Raw genomic sequence first — 12054 nt, 5'->3', positions numbered from 1 at the left:
CAATTCAATGTAAAATCTAACTTCGGAAACAGCAGAAGATGGGGGCAAGCAGAGCAATATAGGGGGATGTCAGGGGATGGCAGAAATATACTTTAATAATCAACTGTGTTGTTTAGACCAAATGATTTTTAATACCGACATTAATGCAGTGAAGGGAGTTTTTAGATTATCCCTAAGCCAAGTCATGCAATGAAGCGTTTTATACAGAGAGCAAATGGAACAGGACATGCCAGATACATGCAAGGCATGGCCACGGCTACATATTATGACATTTTTTAGTTGTCCGAGCATATGCACTAAAGATGTTTAGCAGCAACCTAGTGCCCAGAATAAACATGTCACCAAATAAGAGTTAAAATAAATTAAAACGGGGTATCACGCAGACACATGCTTTTCTAAACATACTACACTGGTTATGGTTGAGGTTAAATTGTTCTACATGTCTACATGAGGCAGAATGGAGGAATAATACAAAATGTGTAAATCTAGAATACATTCAAGGTGCAAAACAATGGTGAGATAAAGTAAAGCATCAAATCTAAGTGTCATGCTGCATAATATCCTTCATTTATATGACTACAAATCAATATATAAGCTGACCAACTTTGGGATAATGTTAGGTTGTAGTTTCACAGTAAATCAATAGATCACACCTTTCACCCATTATGTTATTGCTGAAGTCAAGCATCTAACTACACTTCATGCCATTGCTGGTTTGGGCACGGATATACTCACTTCAGAAACATAACTATAACACAGAAGAATTAGGAAAATTACAACTTACAAGGATAAAATATTTTTTATTTATAGTCTTATAGTAAAGGCAAGCCTAAACTTGCAAGACAATTCTTGGGCAGTATGCACAACATACTTTTCATTTCCATGGAATGGAATTTAACATTAACAAAGACAAATCTACACTGTGTACACTATTTCATTAAATGCCAATAAATGGGAGGAGAAAAAAAAATGACAAAAGGACACATACAAGACCCCCACCCCTGCACCCCACAAAATACAATGTCTGGTTCCTATACCAAGTAGCTTTTTGATTTCTTGCAGGATGTTTCTCGGTAGCGCCATGAACAAAGCTGCTTGAACTAAGTGAATCCACACATGCTACACGAGACTGGCCACTACTCGGCAATCAGTACCAAATGCACTGCTCTTGGTGTATGGACATACAAAAGTCAGGCTGGCTATACCTCTTAGAAATACACAAAAGGATATTTGATCATAACCTTATGAATCTGTACAGGGTTACATGCCTACATCATCGGCAGAGTGAGTTTGTGGAGTTTAGACTTCAGTAGCAGGACATAAATATCAAAACATTATCACTCATCGCAAGATACAAAAATACAGCCCTCCGCGCACGAGACAGAATCCCTCCTAGATGGTCCGTAGGCGACAGCAGATATCTCCAAAATAAATAAAAACTTCACCCCGTTTGAGAATGGGTATGAAGCGAACTTGGATTTCTCACCTCCAATCCATTTCACAGCCTTTTAAAGACTGTTTTTTTTGTTGCCATTTTCCGAACGTTAGTGCTTTTTTTGTGAACAGAAGGATTAAATAAAACATTTGCTTAAATCAATCTTGCCATCTGCACTGCCAACGACCTTTCCCCCAACGTGTAGTTGTCATAAATAAAAAAATAAAATAAAAAAAAAGCAGGTTTATGTTTAAAACAAGTCTTCTAAAAGCCTACCTGCTCACAAATTCACAAATACTTGGCTGTGAAGTTCCTCCTGGGGAAAGAGAAGGAGCACCTAGATACTAGCGATTGATATGGGCTTTGTGGGCCGATAAGGCAATGTGCTAACATCTGTGCTCATTCAGAGGCGACAAGTTTAGTTCTTGGTACAAAAGCTGCCAAGTTGGGAAGTATTCCTTAAAAATGAACACAGGTGGTTGAGAAGAGGACATGAGGGCAAATAAGAGATGTAGTCCAAAGTCTCTACTAAAAAGGAAAAAAAGTCATTTACAGCTGGGAAAGGGATGGGGATACACAGACAAACAGAAAAACAGAAAAAGACCCTGGGCCCATTCAGTCGCTTTATTGCCACGCCATGTTCAGCTGGCATCAATTCTAAGCTTCTTTCGGCTTTGGGGTTCTTCAGAGTCAGACTCGGAGCTAGAGTCTGAGCCCCCATCAAAGGCAGAGATGGTGCTGCCCTTTGCGTTGGTGTACAGGCTGTTTTCAGTGGACGAATAGTTGGCCTGAATCTGGCCACTCGACCTGGCTTTCTCCAGTGCACGTACTGCAATCAAAGAACGGGAGGCTGGTTAGCCACATGAGAGTAATGAAACCTCTTTATTTCAGACATGAAGAAAAAAGAAAATTACTTGCGGAATGTTTTGTTCACAAGTTACTTACCTTCAGAAACACTCTTCCTTTGAGATACTCACCTCACGTTTAGACTATCCCAGAAACCAGTCTGGATTCGGAAAATTCTCCCAGAAATTACTCCTATGAACCAAAGGTGGTGCAATGTGGCTTCAAGGCGATCTCTTACCACCTTGGAAGTGATGGAACAGGGCTGCCCAGAAGCACCACTCTTTCACAAAAAAGTTCACTTCTTAATCTTTCTCCTTCTGCACACCCTCAGATGCTGATGATTATAAACACATTGCCAAAATCTCACTTGGGTGATGACACCCGCACAGCGTAAGAAGGTCCCAAGAACCGGGACATGGAGAGGCAGTGAAGCATGTGCGGTAGGGTATTTACCAGAAACAATTACCTATGGTACCAGCTTGTCTTCTGAAGGATACATCTAACCACAGATTTCTCACCTCAGGATGGCTAACATGGCAGTACTTCCTCAAGAGGAAGAGTCTGAGGAGTGCAAGACGTGTCGCTGGACCGACTTGGCAAAAAGGCCCTTTCTGTGGACCTGTCTGTCCAACGTTTTGTGAACGCAGAAGTGTTTTGTGAACGTATGCACAGGCGCCCTCTTTGCAGCCTGGCAGATGTCCAGGACAGGTACTCCCACAGCAGTTATTACAGCTTTCATTCTGTTGGGATTGGCCCACTGGCCTTCAGGGGAGGTTCTTGTTTCTGGATTGGCCGGCACACAATATATCTTTATACGAAGAACTATCCATTTCCACAAGACTCTTCTTCGCTCCTGCTCTACCTTTCTTGGTTTCAGACAAACCAACAAAGGGCTGATCGTCTATGCAGTGGTCCCTTGTACAATCAATATAAAAGCTCAGGACCCTTCCAGATCAAATCTTTTCTTCTTTTGCGGGCGTGGGGAAGTGAAGAAGGGAGATAAGGTCATCACATCTACGCCATGAATGGGAGACCACACTTTTGGAAGGAAGGCTGCCATAAAAAACAGTACATCAGAAAGATTAGCCTGCAGAGGGCCGAGATGACAGGTGCCATACCCGACCACGAACTACTTTGAGCATTCAGTGCAAAATCCTTTTTTTTTTTAAAGCATTTTTTTAAGGATGTCTGCCTACAAGAAGGGCATCTAATACCTCAGGCGGAAAATCATAGTAATTCAGGTGTCACCATTCGATCCGCCTGCATGGAGGAGTAAGGTGCAGAAATGTGGGTGCAGGATGCTGTCTGGCTGCTGAGACCAGAGGTTGTACCGAAGAGGTAGCAAGATCAAAGGCACACGTTCAGGCTCAAGAAATTGGAGTACCACGGTTCTTCTCACCCAGTCCAGGGCTATCAAGATGACTTTGCCTTGGTCTGTCATGATTAACTTAAGAACACGGTTGGAGAGGTAATGGCGAGAATGTGCCGACAACACCCATGTACCACTGCAGGCAGAATGATTGACCAAGTGATTCTCCTGGAGAGACCTCAAGCGCAAAGGTTTTATTCCTGGTGGTGGACAGATGAAGTCAGGGTAAAATGCCGAGGAAACAGCAAGAGTACCAGCCATGCCCCCTCTCAGAGTCCAGCCCTTGTTCGATTGCACCCTTGGACAGCCGAAGGTCGACTTCCTGCATAAAAACTGAGGTGTGGTCAGTCAACATTAGACCTCACGGGGTGGGAATAGGAGGCATGGACGATGTGATAGGTAGTAGCCCCTTTGAACAATCTGCAAAACCAAGTGGTCTAATGTGATGAATTGCCAGCTAGAGATGACATTGTCATGTCTTGCCCCCTACCAGCTGATTGGGATTTGGGAATGTAAATCAAAGTTGCTTAGTAAGACTGCTGCAGGGGAGAAAGAAATAGAGAAAAGACTGACATGCTGACGTGAACGAGGTTGACCACCTCCGAGTTATCCACCTTGAAAAGGTTGGGCTGTTTTGCTCTACACACAAATGAAAAGAAAGTGGTTTCTTCTGTTTAACAGGTGGGGGTCCACCTGTCTCTGGGGTGGAGTCTAGTAGTCTGCAGATCTAGATAAAGCCCTTCTTCAGTGAAACAAGGGACAGCAGATTGACTCCATGTCATCAAAAGTGACATGGGGAAAGTTCTAAAGGCCACAGACTGTTAGAATTGGAGTGGAATAGGGCTTCTTGCATTTTGTAATGCTGGCTTAGTGGGAGTAGGCCGGGGATTTGGTTGAATGACCACTAACAGCACGACATAGGCCTGGGGTGGGCCAAGCTCGGTGCGGGGCAGAGACCAATGTCTGAATCAGATCTGGCAGTGGTGCCATTACAGAAGGGAGTGGCGTGCAGCCTGAAGCTTAAGTAGAAGCATGGACATTGTCAATATGGGCCCAGAACTGGGTCACAAGAGGTCAACCAGTGTCAGGTGAGGGTCCCTAGGCAGAAGTCCAAGCGGAAGCCCCTGTGGCTCCATGGGGCCTTAAGGTGCACTAGAAGGAGCCGGGAGCATCTGAAAGATCTACAGCCCGACTTCCTTTAAGGCACTAATTTGCTGCAGGGTTGACAGTGTTGAAAGAAGGTGCAGAGATCATCTTGCGGGGATGATGCTTTTTTGCAGCCTCACTCTGTCAGTTACAGGGTAGTAAGAGATTACTGCTGAACCACAAGGTATCACCTGTCGGCAAGCAGATGGTGCTGAGAGAAGTTAAGATCAATTATGGTGTCTAGAATATTCTAAAGGTCTTCAATTAGATGTACCCAACTAAATTAAACAGGCTCAACCTTAGCTTGTCAGAACAAACACCCACAGAATACGAACAATAACCTTCTCATAGCAACTGCAAAGCAGCTACAGCCTTTCAATCATCAAATTAAATGCCAAAGGTGGTTAGGTCGATCTGAATGAGACCAAAGCCAGTTACTTACCTGTATTTATGATTTTGCAGCTTGAAGCTCTTCTTTATCCATATGCTTGTCACAATTCTGTCCTCCAGAGATTGGGCCCAGAAGTGTTTTCCTCCTAAAATGTTCTCTCCAGAAGCAGAGCCATAGTATGACAACAGTTATGTGGATAAGCCCACAATGTCTGTGACGTGCCCACCCTCGTAGATTTCCCCCTCTCCACGAACCTCCTTCAAAGGGGGAAGTGGAAGGGTTGCATATGAATCAATGAGAGCTTCAAGCTGCAAACCCATAATTACAGGTAAATAACAATACGGTTACTCATCTCCAGGACTAATTTTACAGCTTGTAGATACTTCTAGATTCACGTGTTGTGCATACTTGGTCCTCCATCTAGCAGATGGGTCCGGAATGGTCTCTCTTTGTCCAGTCTTTTTTGTGGGCATCAACCATTTGGTGCTATATCCCTTCTCGCATGATTTCAGTTAAAAGCCCTGGAAGCCCTTAGACGTGCTAACCATCTTCTGATCCTTTTTGTCCCCTTGGGTGACTCTCTCCTAGCTATGGCTTTCTCCTCTCTCATAAATACTCCTAACTCCCTCTGTTGCAAATCACCTATTTTGGGGGAGGGAGGAGGGTCGCATGTGAATCCAGAAAATCCATAAAGCTGCAAAACTACTCCTACACATAAGTAAACATTTTGCTTTGCAGAGTGATTATTTTCAGAATTCACATGCTGTGAATTTATTTTGTACCAGTATTCTCTTTTCTTGGAAAGCTGCGTTGAAATAAGTGTATTTGCTAAAAGGTCTTTCAGTACTTTTCATCCCACCTGCACTTGTTAGGTTGTTTGTCCATGCATTAATGGTTCACTAACATACGTACGAAGACCATGTGGCTACCATGCAAATGTTTATCAATGTGTTACCAATTAAATCATGTGTTGCTATTATCCTCTCAGTGTGTGGCCTTGCGCCTTTTCTCCCAGGTCACTACTGCTATCCTGCAGCATGCTTGGATTGTTTCTATTATCCACCACGTGATAGTCCTCTTAGTGACTTCTGAACCCTTGTTGGCCAGGACCAAGAAAATGAAAGACTGTTTTGTTTCCGATATGTAATGCATTACTGCTCTACTGACATCCAATATAAGAAGGGTCCCTTTCTGCTTGTGAATTTGGTTGTTGACAAAAAAACAAAACACCACAATTAAACTGCATGGCCTGACTGACGTAAAAGTGTTAAATCACCTTTCCGAGAAACTATGGGTAACTTCTCATTACCAGTCTATCTGTACTTCCTGCAGTTCAATAATTCTTCATCAAGACGTAGTAGTGATCAAGAAAGCAATCTAGAGGGTTACTTTCTTAAGAGCAGCATTATGCTTGGGCTCAAGAGGTGGTTTTATGAGCGGTGTCAGCATTAGGTTTCCGTTCCTCATTGCTGTGCGGTAGACGTTGGTGGCGCCATCCCACTGGCTCCCTCCAAGAATCTCCTGATGACTGGTGTACTTGACACAGAGTGTAGGCCACTATGGTGACCGGTGTACCTTGAGCAGTAGGAAAGTTACTCGTCTAGTAGTTGAGATACTTGATAACAGCGGTGCCTTGTGTCCAGCTCCCAATAAGTCCCTTCCAGTTAAACCAGTTTATGAACCTTTCCGCTTTGTGGCGTACCGATTGCTTCGGCTAGGCCTTTTGGCCTCTTTTAGGGCCCTCGATAATCTTTACTCATGGTCACATGTGACCAAACAAGGTCTTCATGATCCATGCAGCTAGGCGAGGGATGACTGGTTCCAGAAGGTAAACTTAACCCCACTTTATTGTCAAAAAGTCCTGATCAGCTGGCAGTCTTTTGAACCTGTCCTGTGCCATCTCCACAGGGTAAGAGAACCAAGTTTGTCTGACCCATTGGGGTGCTATCAGGATTAGGGAGTGGCTGCTTGCATCTGTCTATTACTCGGGGTATTAGCAGACTGGGGAGAAAAATCAGATATAAATTACCCATATCATTAAATTGATACACAACTGCCTAGTGACCGGTTGTGTAGTATTTGGATGTGAAGCAACAACATTTTGGCGGAGTTGGGAAGAGATCTGGGTATGGAGTGTCCCACTCCTGAAAGATTCTCTCCACCAATTTCCACAAGTGAGAGGCGTGTGCCTGTTTCGCTTATGTGTAGTATACTTCTAGAAGACCTATTGACACTAATGTTATCATTCTCGGAATGGCCCATCTCCACATACGCTGAGCTAGTTTGGACAGCACGAGTGACCTTGCCCCTCCGTTTGTTGAGGTACAACATGGTGGTTTCGTTGTCTGGAATTTAAGTGCTTTTCTCCTGATCTGGTGTCTGGATAGGTTCTAGGATTAAGAATAATATATTCAGTTCTAACACATTTATGTGATTCACCACCCTCGCCTTGGCCCATAATGTTCAGCTTCCCCCCGTGGGCTTCCTACGAGTGTGAAAAGTGTTCATTTTGATTACTACATAGTGAGCTGTTTGTTTGAAAGGCCCAACTTCTGTGACAATATTTGTGTTTCACCCCTTTATCTCTTTGGGTACCTTCTCAGACACATCTATGAGATCATCTCAACTCCCGGATGCCTGCAACCATTGCTCCTGCACGCCACCCCTAGAGCGGTCAGATGTGAAGGCTGGAATGTGGTATTAAGGTACACAAAATTCCCTCATGCCCATTAGCTTTCCCACTGTCCTTGCTGCCAGAGGTTCACCTTTCTGGTAAAGGCAAGCTTGCTCTGTCAAAGTGTGGATCCTCTTGGCACTGAGAAGGCTATGGTTTCCCTGGAATTTCGTCTCATTCCCAACAAAATTATTTTCTCTCTTGGACCAGAGACTGTTTCTCTTGTTGCAGCCTATTAAGTGTCCTTATCACTGTATTTATGCTGTCGTGGCACTATCTGAACAACTCTGCCTTTACCAAACAATCGTCCAAGCATGGGTATACATGGAACCCCCAAATGCTCAGGTGTGCTGCCACTACAACAAAGAATTTTGTGAAAACCCTTGGTGCAGATTTTATCCCAAAAGCAAGACTTGTGTACGATTAATATCACGAAGCTCTTGTCATCTGTATGTGCAGGTAGGCATCTTTGAGGTTTATGGCTGCTATACAGTCCCTGTGAAGCGGATGCGGAAAAAACTCCTGCAGTGTTGTCATTGCGAACTTTTGAGCCTTGATGAAGTTGTGTAGTACCCATTGGCCTAAAGTAAACTGAATAGACTCCCCCGGTTCTTTCCTCTTGTTGACTCTTGTACTGCCTTCTGGTTTAAGAGCTATGTGACCTCTTGTTTAAAACGTAGCAGTTCTTTGCTGCAGGTTTTTGGCCTCATCCTTGGTTTCATGGCAGTGCTATACAAGAGCCATGTTGGATTATGTTTAAGGTTGACTTGTTGGAGGCAACGGTCTTCCGCTCTTGGAAGAATCCTCCGGTCCTTCCCCCTCCTGGTGTTGCAGGGGGAGCTGCTCCAGAGCCCTGTGGGGAGGCTCAGCTCCCTACGGCTCTCCCTTGAAAAGGCTGTCTTGCTGTAGTAAGGCACTGTCCTGGGGTGCTCTGTGCATCGACCTATGGTGAGTAGGTGGTATTTTTGTGGTGGGCTCAGACCCTCCTCTTGCAGGTATTCTTTTCCCTTGGTGTGGTTTGTCGTTGGAACAGGACTCTGGATTGCAAAGCGCCCATCACCTTTGCAGTCGTGTTACCCTTTTTATTCTTTACAGCAATTCATCCACTGCATTTCCGAAGAAGCTGTCCTCCTATGAAAGGCTTGTTTAGTACAGTGGTTAGCACTTACTGCTTGAGGCTAGATACTCTCACCCAGGCATGCCATCTTAGGGTTGTTCCAGAGCACATCTGACTGCTAGCGGTGTCGACGGCGTTTAATGTGGACTTCAGGCTCGTGTTGGTAATGGTCTAGTCTTCTTTCACCATCACCTTCACCATCTTTTTGTACTGTTCTGGGAGGTGCGACATCAACTCCTCCGTTTCTTCCTACTGTTGACGTCCATATCTCTTGAGCAGCACGTTGAGAGTTGGCAATAAGCCGCTGAGTGGACGCTGACCTTTTCAGTTTACGTCCCACCATATCCACTTATTTTCCATGTCAGGTGGAGGCCCCATGGCGGTCGGAGTGTTGTCTTTTTTTTCATCCTGGACTGCAATGAAGTCAGCGGTCAAACTACCCTTGATGTAGGTAAGGTCCTCGGAGGAGTGGTTCTCCACAGTGGGCATCAGTGCTTTGGGTGCAGTTAGCGTGAGATCCTTGGAGGAGTGGTTCTCCACAGTGGGCATCAGTGCTTAGGTTGCAGTTGGCTTAAGATCCTTGGAGGAGTGGTTCTCCACAGTGGGCATCAGTGCTTTGGGTGTAGTTAGCGTGAGATCCTTGGAGGAGTGGTTCTCCACAGTGGGCATCAGTGCTTAGGTTGCAGTTGACGTAAGATCCTTGGAGGAGTGGTTCTCCACAGTGGGCATCAGTGCTTTGGGTGCAGTTGGCTTCTTGAAAGCCTCTACCCCATCGGTCCAGCACACGAGGCAGCGTAGGGAAGAACTGGTTCTTCCTTTGGGCATGAGTGGTTTGTGTGCAGTTGGCGTAAGATCCTTGGAGGAGTGCTTCTCCCCAGTGGGCATGAGTGGTTTGTGTGCAGTTGGCTTCTTGAAAGCCTCCACCCCATCGGTCCAGAACTGGTTCTTCCTTTGTCCAGGAGAATCACGACTCCGCCTGCTCCTCCCCATGTGTCAGCTGCCCTTTTTACTTGGGTGTTTTACGCTTCCGTGTCTTTTTTGAGGGTTGATAGGGAGGTGGGTGGTGAGGGATAGTTATCGACTCCTTCCTCGGGAGAAATCACTGCCCATATCCCACCACCCTTCCTCGAAAGTCTCCAGTCCCTCAAAGGAACAGCGTCCGTCCATACTGGCTCTCATCAACTTCTCCACATTTAAGGATTTTCTTACTCTTGTTTCTCGTGTGATGGGCGGGTCCAGCTCTATTTATTCTTCCCCTCGGTAATTTAAACGTTGAAAGCTTTTTGTTCAATGTCAAAGCCTCCCCCTAATGAGACTCCCTCTCTTTCAGAGCCAAGGCCAGTTCCAAGAGTTTTCCTTCAACAGTGGCTTGCAACCTCGAACCGTGGGGTTGCTTATGTTTGTGCTTGCCAATGACCACTATAGCTTTTGGAACTGGAGCAGCATTTGAGTTCAAGAGTTTCGGCCTGGTCCTGCAGCACACCTGTGCATTACTTGGCACTTTGTGTTGCTGTCCTTAAGACTCTCTGGCATCTCCGCGTGCTGGATCTCAAGGACTTCCTCCAAGTCAAAGCTTTCGCCTTGTTCAAGCCTTTCCTAAATGCTCTACAAACCCAAGTCTTTTATCAACACCTACTTGTGCTTTGATTATGCTGTGGTGTAATGTGCCCACCACTGAATTTCCCTTGTCTTCGATTTTTTTGGTTGAAATTTAGCACACATGGCACACCCCTCTGAACTTTCCGACCCAACCAATAGCACGGCAGGTGAACCCTGAAAAGAGTCACACTTGAAACGCTTCTGGTACAGCCTGGAATCTCCAGCACATGCACATGCACATGCACATGCTTTGCACAGACTATGCAGTGGTGTTTCTTAAAAGGGTGGATGCAAATAGATCTCATAGTACTCCCTGGACCACTGCAACCTCCTTCCGTGACTGTAGGCCAACACAGTACTGCTTTGAGGAAGAGTGTCCTGAGGATCATGTGGCTGCCCTGCTGATGACAAATTAATGCATGAATGACAAGTAGTGTGCGAACTGCTGCTACCAAGGTAGCGTCCCGGTGCTATGTTGAGTTAGGAAGAGAGAGGACCGGTTACACCTCTCAGAACAAATGTGTCTTCAGGTGCGCCTTGGAGGTGGATTCCATGGGGATTGCGTGAAGATTTTCCGGTAAATCGTGCCAAAGGCTAGGCGCCTGAAAGGAGAAGGATCTGCCTCCTGCCATGGCCCTTTGCACCATGGGAATGCATACGAGATTTTGATTAGAAGATGGAAATGTTGGTCATAAAGGCTGTGGCAGCCCTTGGTTGAATGTGCTCATGGCCCGCTTGCTGGAGTTTTCTTGGCCAGTGACTAACCGTTCAATTGTCCGTACTATCCACTTAGCAATAGTATTTTTAGTTATAGCTGTACCCACCCAGGGCATGCTTCGAGTGTCCTATGAAAAACTGTTTGATTTCCCTAATTTTCTGAATAACCTGCATATGATAGTATATAATTGCCCTTCTGACAGCTAAGTGATGCATGGCGCTGCACTGGGTGGCCTCTAAAATTATGCATTGATTGATGTGAGAGGGCGACGCCACCTTTGGCATGAATTGAGGGTGTGCTCATTATTACCTGATCCTCATACAAGGCTCGTGCACCAGTATCTCACTTACTCTTTGCGATGGCCACCAAAAACACGGTCTTTAATGGAAGTGTGGCCTTGTGCATGGGTTCAAATAGTGTCTTCACTAATCTTGCTAATACCAGCTTAAAGCTGCTTGTGTAGCGAAGAACCTTTTGCTCCCTCCATTACCCTTTCGATTAGAATATGGAGAATACATCCCTAGCTTACAGTCCTATCAAACAAACTGGAATAGCTGATAAGTGCATCCTTACTAAGGTGAACAATAGCTTACATTTAGTTAAGTGGGTTACATACCTAACAAGGACTGTGTCATGATGAATGGTCTTCTGGAGCCTATTTCGATCACTAAATGCCTTTTCCATTTGAGAGCACAATACTTTCCAGGGGAAGGTCTACTTGCCCCTTTAATGATGCAGAGTTTTTTTCTTAGGTGAGTA

At 45.2% G+C, this 12054-nt stretch overlaps 1 protein-coding gene across 2 annotated transcripts in view; it reads right to left on the bottom strand.

The window, feature by feature from the left end:
- Positions 1 to 784: 784 nt before the first annotated feature.
- Positions 785 to 12054, bottom strand: part of MAX (MYC associated factor X) — a 92183-nt gene continuing 80913 nt past the window's right edge. For both annotated transcript variants that reach the window (XM_069208900.1, XM_069208901.1), the window contains exon 5: positions 785 to 2264. In XM_069208900.1, coding sequence (XP_069065001.1) covers positions 2077 to 2264 — 188 coding nt within the window. In that variant the 3' untranslated portion in view covers positions 785 to 2076. The remainder of the gene's footprint in view (positions 2265 to 12054) is intronic.

The sequence above is a fragment of the Pleurodeles waltl genome, chromosome 9, assembly GCF_031143425.1.
Source record: "Pleurodeles waltl isolate 20211129_DDA chromosome 9, aPleWal1.hap1.20221129, whole genome shotgun sequence".
NCBI classification, from domain to species: Eukaryota; Metazoa; Chordata; class Amphibia; order Caudata; family Salamandridae; genus Pleurodeles; species Pleurodeles waltl.
Note: the sequence above shows the minus strand (reverse complement) of the source record. Positions and strands in the feature narration are given on the sequence as shown.